Raw genomic sequence first — 18420 nt, forward strand, 5'->3', positions numbered from 1 at the left:
CAGAAGTCATATGAGGACTACTATCCCTATAAAATGTATCATGATTTGATGGAAATATACCATCAAAGTGCTTGGCAGGAGAGGTATAAGATCATTGCCTCCATGATCACAACCAAAATGAAGGATGGTGAGCCCATCACAGCCCACTTGTAGAAGATACAAAGATATGTGGACCGCTTGCTAAAACTGAATGCCAATTTTGATGAAGAGTTGGCCATAAATATAATTCTACACTCTTTACCTTCTTGTTATGATCAGTTTCGTATGACTTATCATATGAACAAGGAGGAGCTCACAATTAGCAAGCTTCAAGGGCTTTTAAGGACTACAGAAAGAAACCTTAAAGGCAAGTCGGTTGTGTCTGCTCCTAATACTTCTGCCCATGTTCTGGCAATAGGACATGGAAAGGGAAAGAAGAGGAAGGCTCCCTCCAAGAGCCGCAAGGGAAAGTCTCTTGATGAATCCTCTTCTAGTGGGACCAAATCAGGTTCCGTTAATCCCTCTTCCAATCTGAAGGATCCCACATTAGATCAGATCAAATTTTGGGGTTGCGAGGCTTTTGTGAGAAAAGAAACTCATGAAAAGCTTGAACCTCGGAGTGAGCGATGTATTTTTATCGGCTACCCACAGAAGTCCTTTGGATATCTCTTCTATATACCGAGTGACGATGTTGTCTTCATTACGAGGAGAGAAGTATTGAGAGAGAGAGAGAGAGAGAACTCATATGCCAAGAGGACAGCGGGAGGAAAATTGACCTTGAAGAGCTTCAAGAGTTAAGCGATGAAGGAACCTCAAACACTCGCACTCAACCCGAGGAGGAAACTCCGGTTGAATCAATTGAAAAGTCCATAGCTCCGAGGCGTTCCAGTAGGGTTAGTGTTCCACCTGTGTTATATGGTTTTCATATAACAGCTGAAGGTGATACATTTATCAGTGATAGCACACTGATAAATTTGGATGAACCTAACAACTACAAGGAAGCCATGGCAGGCCCCGAGTCTGCTAAGTGGAAAGAGGCTATGGACAGCAAGATTCAGTCCATGTATGACAATCAAGTTTGGAACTTGGTTGATAATGTACCGAGACGTAAAACAGTCAGGTGCAATTGGATCTTCAAGAAGAAGACCAACATGGATGGGATTGTACACATATATAAGGCGCGACTAGTTGCGAAGGGCTTTACTCAAACTCCAGGAGTTTACTATGATGAGACCTTATCACCAGTAGCGAAGATTAAATCTATAAGGGTTATGCTAGCCATAGTTGCATTTCATGACTATGAAATATGGAAAATGGATGTCAAAACTGCTTTCCTTAATAGAAAGTTGGCTGAGGATGTTTACATGAGGTCAAGTCAACCTTGTAGGAGGTCAAGTCCTGGCTTGGGAAGTGTTTCGCTATGAAGGAACTCGGAGAAGCTGCCTATATCCTGGGGATAAGGATATTGAGAAACAGAAGTAAAAGACTAATAGGACTTAGTCAAAGTACCTACTTGGACAAGGTGTTGAAACATTTCAACACGGAGAACTCCAAGAAAGGTTACTTACCTATCCAAGGCAATACCAAACTGAGTAAGACTCGGAGTCCGAGTACAAATGCTAAGATAGCATAAATGAGTCATATACCATATGCATCTGCAGTTTGTTCGATCATGTATGCTATGACTTGTACTCGCCTTGATGTGGCCTTTGCTTTGAGCATGGTCAGCAGATATCAAGGGAACCCTGGTAAAGCTCATTGGACTGCGGTTAAGAACATTCTTAAGTGCCTGCGGAGGAGTAAGGACTGGGTCCTTGCCCTTGGTGGGAGTGATGACTTAAGAGTAACTAGGTACAACGATGCGAGCATTTAGACCGACAGAGATAATTTCCGCTCTCAATCGGACTGGGTGTTTACCCTGAATGGAGGAGCAGTGACATGGAAAAGTTCCAAGCAAGAGACTGTAGCTGATTCAACGTGTGAATCGGGGTACATATCAGCAAGCAAAGCAGCGAAGGAGGCGATATGGTTGAAAAACTTCATCGAACACCTTGGAGTTATTCCATCCATAAAGGAGTCTGTGGAAATTTTCTATGATAATGAAGGGGTGGTTGCCTTAACCAAGGAACCAAGAGATCATGGAAGATCCAGACATATCGACATAAAGTATCACTTCATAAGACATCGAGTAGAAGAAGGGCACCTCGTAGTAAAGAGGATATCGTCAGCGTACAACCCAGCAGATCCCCTCACAAAGGGACTGACTAGGGTTAAGCACTTGCAACATGCGAGAAGCATTGGGCTAAAGGACGGTATTAGTTTTAGTGATTAGATAAACCGAAACTTATAATAGCTAAATTGTAATTGACATTTGATGATGAATAAAAGGAGTTTTATTTATAAGTAAAGTTACTGTCTTGTGTCAATTATTTACTATTGTTTCACTTTGCATTTTTTGACTTACAGAATAAATAAGATTTATTCAAACTATCCACAGTCGTTCATACTTTGGAAGTAGGTATGAAATAAGACTGTCATGAGTTGGCGTGTAGGATTGTCTAAGGAGTTAGGCATTGCAACAGGTTTGCTAAACCATTCATGAGTAATTCTGAAATAAGATTTGAGTATTGGATCAACTTGCGCTCACTTGTATCACTTCATGGAATTTATCACGAGTGATCATGAGACGATAATATCATGTATGTCTTTAAACCTAGATATATAAGTTGTTGACTATGAGTTAGTCATGCATTGATGGCACGAAAACTCATCAATAACTTGATGTTATAAAACGTGTCGTTGTGCATGATTTAATGAGTAGCTAGTACAAGAACATAATGTCGAAGTTTATCTGTTTTTTTATCCTAAGAGGATTAAAAGCGATATCTTGGGCCCCTCGATGATTCTGTTTTGACTTATGTGTCGGGCCCGGTCAGAACTAAATTGATGTGTTCATTTATGTTCTATTTCAGACAAATCGGAAATCGGGAAACAAATTGTTGGACAATAAGTATGACATTGTTTCATGTATTTTTCCAGCTGATATCTTGAGAACAGAGGAGTATATGATCCCTTATTTAAAGGATACGTCACTGACTGGGTCAGAGTTGACGACAACTTTTGGAAGCTTACGATTGTTAAGTCGGATCCTGAAGTCACATAGGCAGCTATAGTTAGACTTATCCAAGTGGGAGACTATTCGATTTGTCTAAGCCCATAACTATAATTGGTATGTACTTGACCCGATAGTAGCAGGGTCCTTTTGGGTTGCCTTCACCAGTGCAATTTGATAGGATGGTTTTATGAGCATAAGGTTAATTACGATTTATTAATATATTATAAGTATAATATATTAATATGGTTAGTTAATTAGTATTGTCCAAGAATTAATTTGGAATTAATTTTATAGTCAAAAGAGACTAATTAAATATGGAAGGATTGATTATGTAAATCAATGATAGTTATAATATGGGCTAAGTGATCCATGATTATGTAAGTGGTCTAAACCAATAACATAACCCATGGATAGTCCATGGAGGTTAAACCCATGGATCATAGGAATGTGGAAAGTCATGGATCCTTAGGGTTTACAAAGTGTAACCCTAGCACTTACCATAACTATAAATAGCCCCTTCCATGCTCCAAAATCGGTTGCGCCTTCAAAAGAGTTAAGTAACTTATTCTCTTAGAATCTCCTTTGCATATTGGTGTTTGTGAACCATTAGAGGCATCACACTTGAGGTGCTCAAGTTTCCAAAGGTCAAGAACTCTACCTTACTCAAGAGGTATATATCCTAACTATGTTTTGATTATATATAGCTTCAATTGTATGCTAACTAGGGTGAATGCTTTTGAAAATGAAAATGCATGTATAATTAGAGAAAACATAGATCCAAAGCATTTAGGGTTGCATGTGCACTTAGGAAGTGTTATAGTGCTCAAAACCCAACAATAAAGTCTCCGACTTTATGACTTAACATGTCTAATAAGTGCTTAACTCAAGGTCTTATTCCAATAATACCTTCTAAATGATGCATGAAGCAAAAGTAACCATTTGAAACCCATTTTTATGACTTAAGACCCCTCCTAGGGTCTGAAATGACAGCTTAATGGGCAAGAACATGTCATGCTCAAAATCTAACATTTTAGGGCCAAAAAGCTTCATAAAGACATCCAAATCTAGATCTATATGATAGAGGGCTAAAGTTGCAAGCTTTATACCTTAGAAAGGCTGCAAATGATGTAGAAACTCCATATCCAAAATGCTTAACTCTTCCAAGATGGGCTTGGCTTCCTTCCTTCTTCTTCTAAGCATAAAACACACACTCTTAGGCTTTAAATAGCTTCTCAAGGTGAACTAGGGAGGAAACGTATCAAGAGGGATGGAGGCTAATGAGGTGAGGGGAAATGAACCCATAAGGGTGTTTAAATATGAGTTAAACACTAAAAAATAGGGTTTCCAAATCTGGCAAGTACGCCCAGCTTACAGCATGTACGCCTATCGTACTAGGGTGTGCCCTAGTACACTCAACATACATACGTATGCATGGCGTACTCCTCCACGGCATAATTACGAAAATGCCACTAGCGCTCCTTTTGCACACTTTCTTGAACTTAGGGACCAAAATGCATCATAATTAAATTATAAGGTTAAAATTAGAAGTGCCTTATCATCGGAATGTTACATGAAGGCCTCTAAGGTTGTTATTCGCAAATCAGGTTGACTTAGGCGTGTTTGGGGGCCTAGAAACACACTCATTGCAACAACTCAAGAAAATCTAAAAGATCTATATGCTCAATAGTCATTATAGAATGATATTGCTAGATAATATATGATCATAAAGGGTCACACTAACAACAAGTTGATGCAAATATATTATTTATAAGTATTTGATTCTTGATAAATAAATATGACTCTTGCATTCAGTTGGAAATTATTTATTTCATGGAAATATTAATTTTCAATGTTAAGTGTCAAAGAATATCATAATATATCATAAGGTATGATTTATTATGTTATGTATATCTTTTTAGACTAGAAAGACTTTTGTCTTTTAGCTAATTGGATAAAGGTTTATAATCTATAAAGGCTTAAAGCTTTTTAAAACTTTGTCCTTTTTGTTTAATAAAATCGTGTGTAGGAGAGACCATGTGCCTAGTTGCCTTTTGATTATTATAATACAATGTGCATGCTTCTAAAGTTAAGCAATACACCATCATGAAGCATGTGTCTTAAAGTGTTAAAGACCCATTCGGTAAAGGGATAAAGTAAGAGGCATATAAACTAGTTGTGAGCTTTTTTTCCTCTTGATAAAACCATATACATGCTCTCTTCTTCCTCTTTCTCTCTATGTCTTAAAGGTTTAACTTCTTATTAGATGGAAAATAATACTTGCAAACTCTCTTTAACTTAATACTTGGGTGTAACTTAAAGCTTAACAATGTTTTTATTATTACAAGAAGAAGACTAACATTTTATCAAGTTGAAAAATTATTGGTATTCCTAACTAAGGTGGAGCTTCACTCTACATTCTTAATCAACTTCTAACCTCCCAAGAGGAACTAAAGTCTTCAAATGTTGTATTCTTTTCTTCCTATGGTTGTTTTAATCTTTCCATGTTTGCAAAATAATCTTTGGTAGATAAAATGGTTTTAATTTATTCAAATCTAAAATTGTTTCTGTTGCTAATCTCAATATTTTTGACACTATAGTTAAACTACTTTTGAATAAAACCCAACAAAATCATCTTAAGTTATATAGGATATAGATAAATTAAAGTCAAAGTTAAACCTAAAACTTTGACAACCATTATCGATAGGTCCAGTACACATGAATAATTCCAACCTCTTTCTTCATAACCTACCTTGCAAACTGCAAAATGATATTGTTTACGTTTGATTTTGTTTTCGAATCAACATCCCCTTTGTCCAATTTTCTCTTCACTGGAAACATATTGTCCAAATGAGTGATAACCCTAAAAATGGAAGAAATCGACTCGTGTTAATGGAAAATGATCTCTCGATGCTTTCGAAAGTGAAGATCTAACGAATTACAATCTGATGGACGCCAATTTGAGGTAGAATAAGGTAGGAGGGGGATAGAGTTAAATTTTATTTAGAAGATGTTACACAAATGGTTTATTTAGAAACAATAAAATAAATAAATAAATAAGATGGTAAATCGACTATTTTCTATGTCTTTTAATTATAGTATTAGTAAAAAGGACAAACCAAAAGCGGTGTGCATTTTCCATCATTGTCCTTAAGTTCTTAAGTTGATACTAGAAATTAAAAATATATATATATATATATATATATATATATATATATATATATATATATATATATATATATATATATATATATATATATATATATATATATATATATATCTATCTGGAATTTTGTCTAAAATTTATCTTACAAAGATCTGCCAAAAAATTTAGGAAAATGTCAACAATTAGTAGTTTATTTGTAGAAAAAAAAAAGGAAAAGAAAAAACAAATTAAGCCTACATAGGATGGTTGAAAAACCGATAGTAATTGGTACAATCATTATTGGTTAATGGTTACTGCTCCCATGTGTTTGCAGCTGGAATATGGGAACTTTGTGTTTAAATGGAAGTCTGGCCAGAAGCCCCACATTTCAACTTCGCCCGCATTTTATAACAAACGTGGCATCTGGTCGATAGATTTTGGTAGCTGATTATCAACAATATTTACTATTATTATTAATGTTAATAAATTATAATAAGTATTACTAATAATACTAGAATAACTATGAAAATATTATTATAACCATTTACTATACTTATATAAAAAATACAACTGTTTGAAAGGGTAAACACTGTGGGTGTAAATGATATTATTAATATGCCAAATTGACACTTCCTTTTAAAAAGAAGTACCTATTTAATAGCATCATTGCTCCTTCATAACTCATATATAATACATAATAGAAATTAGAAAAAATAAAAATAAAGAAAACTATTTCGTGGTTGAGTAGCCGCCACCTGTCATAGACCAAAAACTTTTTATTTTCTTACAATATGGTTTCGAGCTTCGGCAACTTTGTTATCTTTCAACATTACTGGACGAGACTTTCTTCTTCAAAATAACGACTATGTCCATTCATAAGAATTATAACTGAAAAGACTTGAGCATGAGTTTTGTGACACAGATGTAACCCTATGTAACAAGTTGTACAAAAGTACCTATATTAAATTATAGAAATATAAGAAACTTATTTATGAGTGCAAAATACAAATTAGGATATTACGGGTTGATTAAAACAAAATGTTAAATAGAAACGATTAAATGAGAAATTTATTTGAATTTGAAATTTGAAATGAATAAAAATTATGAGAAAAAAACATGCAAAAAATAAATAAATTAAAATTATTGTTTAGTTATCAGACCCGTATACTAAACAGGTTAATTATAACAAAATGTTAAACACAAAGGTTTAAACTGTAAATTTATTTGAAATTGAAATTAAAATTTAAAATTTAAAATTTGAAATTAATATGATTATGATAGGTTTAATTTATGGAAACTAATTAATAATATATTAGAAATGGAAAATGAAATAAATGACAAGTGGAAAATAAATATATCTCTAAATTATGATAAAATGACATGTGACAAATTGAATGAGAGAAGGACATATGACAAAATCATTCTTATTTACTAGGGTAGATGATGATATTAGATATGCTAAAATGAACAATTAATACCATCTCCTTTGTAATTTTATCTAGCCTAAGATCTACGTATAACATACTTTACTATTTTTCTTTTAATATTTGCACAAACTTGGTAATCGATTTAAAAGGAAACTCACACATTCACTTTTTTCCCAATGAACACCATGAAAAAGGGATTTGTGCATTAGTGCCAGGTATGGAGATTGAGATATTTACCTTAAAAGAGCAACCCAAAGTGTTAGTGGTAACTACTAAAGTAGAACCTTTAGTGGTTAATAAATACAGAGAAAAAAAAAGGAGTGGTTGCTGTTTAGTGCTACACATAAGTTGTTTCTTTTTTTAAACTACATTGAGTACAAAATAACGAGCTTGAAATATATAATATATTAACCCAAGCTTATAAAAACTCAATTCCAAATCCAATAAAAGTCTTTCAAGTTTTTTGTATTTTTTATATTATCTTTGTGTCAAACATGAATCAGAACTTATATTTGAATTTGGGTCAAAAAGATATTTTGAATCAAACATAGTTTCAATTGATAGATTTCGATCTCTCAAATCCATCATCAAAAATACCTATCGAACTATTAAGTTGTGGAGCCTGATGTTAAAACCTGACCACCACTGTGACATCATTAGTTCAAGATCACAACGCCTAGGTTGGTTCGTTTGGCACTTTAAACCCTATCATGATTATCAATGCAAAACCTCTCTAGTTCAATGTGATCACAATCAGCTTAATCGACGTAATTTTCTATGTTGTTTTTACTTTTCACGAATCTTTAACATATGTGTGGGTTGAGAGTAAACCTAACACGAATCATTTTTGCATCCTTGTGATGGAGGGAGAGATAAAATTGGGGGGTGAAAGAGAGAGACCCACTCCATGATGTTCAAAGGACCACAAAATTAAACCATAAAAAAGGGAAGAGCTAAATCCTCACCGACAAACACACCATTCTCAAAAATCATGTCATGAAAGCTGGCTTTGCTTTAATTACTTTCTCTGTGTGTTTAATAAATAATAATAATAATCGACTTGTAACATTTATTTTGGGTTTCGCTTTTCAAATAATATATACTAGTCCTCCAGGTAAATTATTAACTTAACTTTTTAGTTTTCAGTTTAGATGAGGGGCGGAGCTAAATCTCCAAACTCTACTACAACTCCAAGAAAAGAAAAGACAAATTGTTGACTTCAAGTGTCATGGACATTGGACACCACCTCCGTACTTGGCCTATTGAATCTTTTCAGTCGGCTATATATTTCACCTCACACTCTCCCGAGTTTTCAGCTTTTAAATCTCATCTCATCTCATCTATTGATTCCTTCTGACTTCTTTCTGACACTCTACCAAATGGTACAAACAAAGAAATTCAGAGGCGTCCGTCAGCGCCATTGGGGTTCTTGGGTTTCCGAGATTCGCCACCCTTTACTGTATTTCACAATTCTCCCTTCTCTCTCACACACATACACACTGATAACACATTCTATATCTAATGACTTTGTTTGTTTGTAGGAAGAGAAGGGTATGGCTAGGGACGTTTGAAACGGCGGAAGAAGCTGCCAGAGCGTATGATGAGGCTGCCGTTTTAATGAGTGGTCGTAATGCCAAGACAAATTTCCCGGTTGTCAAAGGCCAAACATCCGGGGGTGGAGACAGTGACGCAACTCCGGCAACCACCAACTCGCCACCGTCGTCTTCAACCACTACTACTAGTCTCTCAGCGATACTAAGTGCAAAGCTACGGAAATGTTGCAAGTCTCCGTCGCCGTCACTCACCTGTCTCCGGCTTGACACGGAAAGTTCTCACATCGGGGTATGGCAGAAACGGGCGGGGATTCATTCGGAATCTAACTGGGTCATGACTGTGGAGCTTGGAAAGAAGAAGGATAGTGTCGAGAGAGAAGCTGAAGTTGAAGTTGAAATTCCGATGGTGGTGGATACGCCGATGATGGCGTCTGGTGGTGGTGGTGGTGATGAAGAGGATGCGATTGCATTGCAAATGATTGAGGAGCTGCTGAATACAAATTGATGGGCCCCACGAGCTGACTAAAAAGATAATGAAACTTCCGACGTCAACTCATGATCAGTACCATGCATCATCTTCTCTCTTGCAGAATCCTAGTTTTTGCAATAAGAATGATATATCGAATAGTTTACACTATATGAATTTGCACGTACATACATGTGTATGTGTGTGTATGCAGTTGCCCGATTAAAACTATAGGAGGAGAGGGTAAACATGTAAATTAATAAGTATTTTTATCAAGTTGCTTTTACCCTCATCTGTTATTTATGAATTTTTATGTTCTAAGCAAGCAGCCTCTTCAAGTCATACTTGTAGCAATATATAGCCAAGTCGATTTTCTCGTATGTTTGCCAAAAAGAGTGAAATAAATCCAAGTATATTTTTAGCCAATTGAAAAGAAAAGAGTAATCTACTCAATTTCAGCTCTTAATCCTTTCATCCATAGAAAGTTTGATTCCTAGAGACAAGTTGACATCGACTTTGATAAGGACAGGACAATACAATAAAACCTTTGGCTTATTAGAATTAGAGGTTAGGCACATAAATTGATGATTTAATTGCTATGAAATTGACAAAAAATTTAGTTATGGTTGCCGTTAATTGTTTTGAAGAAATGTAGCATCATCTAACGATAAATGGGAGATTCAATGTTGGAATAAACGACTTACGAGGCTAGTCCTTGCTCTCAAACGATACTCAAAACTATGTAAATTGTGTTTGATAAAGACATCATAAATTATTTTCAAGAAAGTAGGGATGGATATAATGACCACGGAAACTAGTGAAAAAAGTGCATATGCTACTACGGAGGTCGTTATCAATAATTAGGATTAATTAACTCACATAATCCTTTCTTGGGGTTTGAGATCTGCTAGAAGTTCTAATACCAATTCTAAGGAATATAGGGCCCAAGGAACTACTGAAAAGTGCATATGTGGAGATATGCATTAAGAAGTAAAATCTCTTGGTATATATGTTTGGTATCAAGGATCCAAATGAACAAACTAATGGAATCGGCAAGCTAATTAAATTTCATTATCATCTTCGGTTTGTTGGTTTGAATGAAATAAATCATTTAGAAATGTTTGATGAAAATAAAATTAAGGAAAAAATGTAATCAACTAGAGATGGATCACCAATAATTAAATTACATATGAACTTATTTCACGATTCGTTATATTGTATATGTATTTCAAATAATGAAAAAAGTTTATCAATTTGAAAAACGTTGTTTAAAAAAATGCCATGAAATTTAAAATCTCAAAATAGATTTTATTTTTTGAAAATTTATAGAAGGAGTAACGTTGTTGAAAATTATGTAAATAAAAATAATCATACAGTTATAATATATCATTCTGTTCCATAAAAGAATAGAATGAAAATCCATAGGAATAAATATAACATTTCATGAATCCTCCGTTCCACTCTATAGTGGCATACAAACAAGATCTTTTTTTTTTCATTACTTTCCCTCTTTGATTAACATATGTCAAGTAGTACCTTGAAGTTCTTGACAGAGTTTTCCTAAACTACATTGGCATCGATGATATTAGGTAGCTCACAAATCCATGCTTATTAACATGTGACTTTAAATGGGAAGAAAAATAAGAGGTAATTTTGATAATTTGATTTGTGTTTCTAGGAATAAGAGCATCCTTCTGAAAACAAAGATAACCCAAGTTGAGCAAAACGCCAATCCGCAAGGGAAAATCTTATCACTTGATTTTCTTTTGGGGGTTTACGATAAAAACATAATTGCTAACATTTAATAATGAGCCACAAGGAGTAGGTGGTTAAATTTCTTAAGAAAGTGGCCCCTTAAGTGTCGAATTTATTTGAATTTTAGGTCAAGACAATGATACTTATGATGGGTCCAGTTGTGTCTAATTAGATCCAACATACTCCTATAAGCTATAATCATTAATCACAATACTTTAGTTACAATAGTCGCTAACAAATGAGAGTGTACCAAAAGCATATATAAAGTCATACATAACAAATACTCGAAATATACCTAGAGAATGTCAATTTAGGTACTAAATCAGGGTGTAGACATGATTGTGGGATATATCTGAGCTTGAGCTTTCTTTTTCCTTTTAGTATGTAGTTGTATAGATCTAGATATCAGATGTTAACCGGGCATACTCTCTATATTCTTCCATTGGTCCCCCATGTGCTATTCACTTGACCTTTCTATTCAGAATCTTCGTTTCTACTGGCCTTCAGTACGTTTTTTAGCCTAAAATTCAGCGATTATAATCTATTAACTATCGTTAAATGAGGATATTGCACATGTTCATGATACACCACCACTAAACATGTGGGCATGGAAAAAGCCACTTGGGGCATTACAGCGCACATGTCATTTTCACCCAAGGATTTGAGCCAGTTCATGTATATTGGTACTTATGCTATCAAAGTGGAACACTGCAAGAACTACTGAAATCCCATTTGTGCTTTGCCAGGTCATGAGCCTGAAGTCTATGAATTTGGCGTTTGTTTGTTGTTGACATGTTCTTTGAGATGCCATATCTTTCAGCTGAAAATTGTTATTGCGTCTATTTAAGGGATGAAGATTAAAGCTGGAATTTGATTTCGATTTTGTAATAGTTTTAGATTTGATTTTTAGGATTTTGTTTGAAAATAATTTTAGGTTTTCTTGAGAAGGAAGATTGAGGTCAAAACAAATTTTGGGAGCTTAGTGCGGTTTGATACCACTAATAAGTTATTTTAAGTGTTTGGGTGAAATAAAATAAAAAGTGTTTATCAACTTATAAAGTAGTTTTTGGTAAGTTGTTTCCTTCTAAATTATTTGAAAATTTGCATAACTTATTTAAAAAGGATTCATTACACTTAGGAAACAAATTTTCTCTTTTACCATTGCTTTAACACAAAGAAATCCATATGGATCGTTGCCTCATTTTCTTTTTGCACGACCATCAATACACATACCAATTTACCATTTTACCCATATCCTTTTGGTCAGTTTATAGGTATAAGCAGAATTTGCAAAACACTAAAATACAACCTATCACTTTACTGTGTTTTGATATGGCAAAGTTTGTGTTTTGATATGGCATAAGTTGATTCAAACATTTTTTGCTCTAAACTACATAATTATACACATAAGCTAATAAGCACTTTTACAAAGAAAAAAAGAACATAAGTTGTATTAAATAAGCAAATCCCAAACACACTCCCTTAACAGTTAACAGCTGGACAGATAAAGCTGATGACGCAAGATCAAAATCGAAATGAAACCTGCAGATAGGGACCAAAAGCGAAAAGAATAACGTTCCTTTTTCGACATAACTTATTTTATATAATAAAAGTGCAAATATGGAGAAGTAGACATAGAAACCAAGCTGAAAGTCACTCTAATTTTATCTAATTGCACCTACAAGGCTACAAGACAAAAACAATGCATTTCTTGGAAAAGCATGTTAGAGACAAGGCTAAAAGCAACAACTAACAAATCTTGATGACCTCAGAATGCAACAAATTTAAGCCTAGCAATTTTCTATAACATGCAATATACATCTGATGTATAAAATAATACACAAGTGGAAGAAAGAAGATGATTACTTTAATGAACCTATCTTAGAAATCATCGATCAATATCATTCGTCTATACATCTTATAGGACGAATACTTTTGTCAACCATATGATTAGTGTTATCTAATGCAAAAAAAAGAGGAAATAATATTAATCCCAAATGACAAAAACTATAAGAATATACTTCGAATATATTGACTTTCAATTCTTAGTAGGAAGAAATATCGACACGGAATGATTCCTTGATCCATAGAATATGCTTAACAATGTTTGGTCTTTAAAAGAAGACAACTTCAAACTTTGGTGCAATACCTTCTTGAGAAAAAAAAATTAAAAAGATGAAATTTGGAAAAAGATTTCGCGTTAAGATATCGATTATCATGCCTGAATGGGAAAGTGAGTGTATGTCTTACAAAGACTTGAAAAAGCAGTTGAATTTAATGGACCCAGAAAGACGCCATGAGGGTTTTCAACAATTACTCAAGAATGAACTTGAAAGGATGAATGATTTTTTTGTGAGGACTGAAGAAGAATACATAATCAGATTCCAGGTAGTTAAGTCTTATACCAGTTATCCACTCAATTATTTTATAGGTTTTATGGTAAGGAAATTCATTTTTTTTGTGTTGTTATATTGGAAATAAACATATAGGTGTTGAAAGACATGATAGCTGATGAATATAGCAGTGAAGATACAGCACAAATGACAAGTGATCTCCTGCAATTCCACAATAAACTGGTTTTGCTACTTCACTACAATGTCCTAAATTGTGATGGTATACATTCTCATCCTTGCAGAAAACTCAGAGAAAGTGTCATAATTATATTATAGGTTTCCATGGATTGATTAACTGTAAACATAAAAACAGGATTCTTGAAGATCATCAAGAAACACAGGAAGAAAACTGGGAGAGAGTTTAATTTGTCATTTATGCAGGGAGATAATCAACAACTGTTTTTCATTGCAAATTCACTCGGTTTACTTTTGGGAGAGTGTAAAGAGATTCTAGAACAACTGGTGCGCAGATGATGCCCTTGTTTGGAGTATTCCAAGTGGAATAAATGTCACGTATTCTGCATATTGACACCATGAAATGCAGAAATTACTATATACTTATATTTAATATTGAATCATGAATGTCTCTAGCACTGACATTTCAATGGATTTAGTGGTAAATCTTGGCTATATGGATCATTGGGAGGAATCGCTATTGAGTTTTTTCTATCCATTATGTACAATGTAATGTTAAATACTCCTATCATATGTTATATTTGGTAAAATCTTTAGAGAGAGTCAGTGTTCAGTTGTACTCTTAATCAGCTTGAAACTGGTGGTGTTTGAATTACACTAAGGATACTTTGTGAACTGTAATATCTATAGAAATAAGCAAATGCGAGTCATCCATTAAAATTGTTCTTACACAAGATTCCCAATTTCAGTGGCAAAATCACATATTCTTCTTTCCTTCTACACCCAATTGAAATTGAATCCATGGCCTCTAGAACCTGATTTATGACCTCATACCATGGACGCAGTGACGCTAAAGTCTCTTGGTAAGTAATTTTAGTTTTTCTTAAGGAACCATTAAGCCTGCAGCTCTGTATTGGAACGAATAAGTGTAAATTTCAAGAATACTGGTTTTCTTGTAAATACCTAAAGTGTTGGGGACAATGAAGGTAATTTGAACAGTACTACCAAAAAGCTCGAGAAAAAACGAGAATTGTTGATGTATTCGGACATCAGTGTTGGTAGATTGATGTAAGTCTCTCTTTACAATTGTATAAATGCACCGACTCATGTTAGTTGAGGCCAGAAATGATGAAAGCTGTGTGTTTGGTAGTGCTATTTGCCATTTCCATAACATCACAAGCAAGATCAATCATCCAAAAACCGCAACCTAACCCTAACTTCAAGATCAACTCAACTAATCATCAGGTACGGGATCCAGTATCTGGTTCACGTAAATTCAAAACAGAATTTTCACTAACATCTTTTGATTTTCCTAGAATGCACGCACCTGTTCATTCACCGTGGAGATCACGACGAGCTGTTCTTCCGTTCGATACACTCGAGATCAAATCAGTATCTCCTTCGGCGATGCTTACGGCAATCAGGTTCGATTTCTGTAAACATAGTCCGGACTTCAAACTTCGAAATAAATTAGAATACAATGTTGATGAGAAATGATGATTAGGTTTACGCACCGAGGATAGATGATCCGTCGACGAGGACATTCGAGCGGTGCTCCGGCGATACGTTTGAGATATATGGTCCATGTACGTATCAGATATGTTATTTGTATTTATACAGAAGCGGATACGATGGGTGGAAGCCTGAGAGAGTAGACGTATACGGGTATAATACGAGGGCGGTTTCCTTCTACTATAATGTTTGGATCCCAGCAAACATCTGGTACGGGTTCAACTACTGCTCTCCCTACCTTTCTGCAAGCAAATAGGATTAATGATAAGGTTCTCTTTCTATTTCTATTTAGGAAATGATTTGTACAATAATTTTTTTTATATGTGTTTTAAAATGTTATACTGTACAACTCAATAATACATAAATTATTACGTATGATCTTACATTCATAATTCCATATGTATCATTTGAGTTTTTCACTGGTTCTAATGTAGGCAACTATAACACAACTCGCAAAATAAAAATATAAAATTGCTTGTTTGGTGTTTTTGTTGCTTAATGTAGTTCTGTGTAACACGTGTGCGGATCTTTAAATAGTTGTGACATGTATGGTTCGATCAAATAAAGAAAAGGGTAAATTACACCAATCGTCCCTGGTGCAGGTGCAAAAAAACACGTTTGGTCCCTATTTTCAAAAATTAACTTTGATTGTCCCTTATTTGATTAAAAGGTGCATGTTTGGTCCCTGCAGACATAAAATGACTATCTTGCCCTTTTTCTTTTATTTTCATTTATTTTTTCAAGTTTTTAATTTATTTTATTAATTATAATTATTTAAAAAATCATGTGGTCCTTATATCATCCCTAGAAAAACCCATCCGACAAGCACCACCCAATACCACCGACAACCACCACCTAATACTTCCAACAACCACCTGTAATCAGCTACTCCGACGATCCCATATCCATAATCACGGTGATAAAAAAGATCAGTGATTTAAGCTTTTATGTCTGAAAAACAAACCTTAGAACAGAGTGGCAAATAAACACCGATTTGCTGATAAACACCCACATATGTATGTATTTGTGTTCATGATTGTTTCTGGGATGATGAACACCGATTTGAAGCTTTCCAAATCTACACAAGTACTTGAAGAATTTCGTTCTAAAGGGTTCGATTTGCAGATGGGTGTAGTTCTTGAAGGCGCAATTGCAGATTTACATATCCATATTGGTGTGAATATTCGATCTGCAACTCACTGAAACCTCTTAAATTCAAGAAAGAGGAGATGTTATAGAAGCATATAGGTGGCGGTGGAGGAGCTTGATCTCAAAACCTAAGAAACCGATGACATCTGTGACGAAACCCTAGCTGACGTCGATGGCGGCTGAGCTCGATCTGTCAAAACCCTTGCCGATGTTATTGGTGCCGCATAAACCCTAGTTGCCTCTTGTTTTTCCGGCGATAGGGTAGCGAATCTCCATCCTCCAAAAGCTTCTACCTTGCCATTTAGATATGCACTCCAACAAGAGGCTAGATCCTTTGACGATACTGATGATGGAATGGTGACAGGTGTAGTTCGAAGAGGTTGATTATCGGTTGCTATACAAAGAGGGTGGCGATGGTGAATGAGGTGGTGGTTCGTGGCTATTTTTCAGGGAAATAGGTTGTGGTTGAACTGAATTTCGGTGGTGATTATGCATTCCAGTGGTGGTTGTGTATTCCGGTGGTGGTAGTTGTGCTTTCTGGTGGTTGTGGCGGTGCCCAAGTCTTCTTCAATGAAATTGAAAGAGATAGATATAAATATTAGGTTTAATAATTAATTAGAAAAATCAAGAATAAATGAAAAATAAATTTTAAAGGGTATTTTAGTCATTCCATATCTCATAAGGGATGAAGCATGCAAATTTAAACTAACGAGGGACGAAACGTGCATCTTTTTACCATATAAGGGACGATCCGAGTTAATTTTTGAAAATAGGGACCAAACGTGCTTTTCGGCACCTGCACGAGGGACGATTGGTGTAATTTACCCTAAAGAAAATGAAATGAAAGAAAGCACAATAATTACGTATTATTTTAAGAGAAAATGACAAAAATAGCCATTTATACTAATGAGATTACAAAAATAGTCAAAAAAAAATCAAAATTACAAAATTAGCCCACAATTTCGCAGATGGAGATGCCCCATCTGCGAAATGAGCATCTCATCTGCGAATGTACAAGCACCTAAAGCACAGCTGTAACACCCCAAAGTTTGGAAAGTCAAGAAAAGAAAGAAGACCTCAATTTTAAGGAGAGACTCGGCGAGTCCAAGGAGGGACTCGGCGAGTCCGAGCGGGATCCGGGTTGAGGTGTTAGCGACCGACTCGGCGAGTCGGCCAAGGAGACTCGACGAGTTGGGTCTGAACGAGGAAAACCCTAAATCCGGGACTTGGAGCCTATTTAAGCGTCTCATTCTCTTTCCTAGGGTTCCTTTAGTGCCTCTTTACCCCCAGAACATCAACCCTAGCCTCCATATCCGTTTTTGAGCTAGATCTTGCATTGAAGAGAGCACTATAAGCTTGGAGAAGGAAGAAAAGCCTTGGAAGTGCAAGAAGGGGCTGTAGATCCGAGATTGAGAAGACATTTCAGATCAATTGGAGGTAATAAGCTGTTGATTGGACTCCCTTTGCATCTAGATCTATTCTTATGTGTGAGTTTTGGTCATTATTGGTATGATTTGTAACCAATTCGAGTTGGAGGTTCAGATCTGAGGTTGCTACCTCAGATCCATGTTGGTTTTGGTCTTGAATCCCCTAAAGTATCAGCCCTTGGTATGTTGAAGAAGCATGTTTGCCATAAACCCTAGTTTAGTGTGTTTTGAGCATAGATCTCTCAATCTACACGTAAAGTTTGCCACTTTACGTGGGGAATAGACCCTAGAAGTATGGATCTATGAGTTGGAAGTTCTGTTTGGGTCGAAAAGCCACTGCATGGATTGAGGACTGGATAGACTCGGC

At 35.2% G+C, this 18420-nt stretch overlaps 3 protein-coding genes and 1 long non-coding RNA gene across 4 annotated transcripts; 3 read left to right on the top strand and 1 right to left on the bottom strand.

Annotated features, from left to right (window-relative positions):
* The first annotated feature begins 8801 nt into the window (after window positions 1–8801).
* Window positions 8802–10024, top strand: LOC111907444 (ethylene-responsive transcription factor WIN1). Its single transcript, XM_023903213.3, has 2 exons — window positions 8802–9122; window positions 9205–10024. The coding sequence occupies exons 1-2, from the start codon at window positions 9043–9045 to the stop codon at window positions 9719–9721; spliced, it is 597 nt and encodes a 198-aa protein (XP_023758981.1). The 5' UTR covers window positions 8802–9042; the 3' UTR covers window positions 9722–10024.
* A 2690-nt stretch (window positions 10025–12714) lies between these two features.
* Window positions 12715–15620, bottom strand: LOC111907447 (uncharacterized). Its single transcript, XR_002855571.3, has 3 exons — window positions 15480–15620; window positions 15293–15398; window positions 12715–12979 (listed from the first exon to the last, which is right to left on the bottom strand). It is a non-coding gene; the product is annotated as an uncharacterized LOC111907447 (long non-coding RNA).
* Window positions 13357–14591, top strand: LOC111907445 (SPX domain-containing protein 2). Its single transcript, XM_023903215.3, has 3 exons — window positions 13357–13825; window positions 13927–14050; window positions 14144–14591. Exons 1-3 carry the CDS (start codon window positions 13613–13615, stop codon window positions 14302–14304), a joined length of 498 nt encoding a protein of 165 aa, XP_023758983.1. The 5' UTR covers window positions 13357–13612; the 3' UTR covers window positions 14305–14591.
* On the top strand, window positions 14723–15869 carry LOC111907446 (embryo-specific protein ATS3B). The gene is made up of 3 exons (XM_023903216.3): window positions 14723–15210; window positions 15282–15389; window positions 15470–15869. The coding sequence occupies exons 1-3, from the start codon at window positions 15091–15093 to the stop codon at window positions 15731–15733; spliced, it is 492 nt and encodes a 163-aa protein (XP_023758984.1). The 5' UTR covers window positions 14723–15090; the 3' UTR covers window positions 15734–15869.
* The last annotated feature ends 2551 nt before the right edge of the window (window positions 15870–18420 follow it).

This window comes from Lactuca sativa, chromosome 4, assembly GCF_002870075.4.
Source record: "Lactuca sativa cultivar Salinas chromosome 4, Lsat_Salinas_v11, whole genome shotgun sequence".
In the NCBI taxonomy this organism is placed as follows: Eukaryota; Viridiplantae; Streptophyta; class Magnoliopsida; order Asterales; family Asteraceae; genus Lactuca; species Lactuca sativa.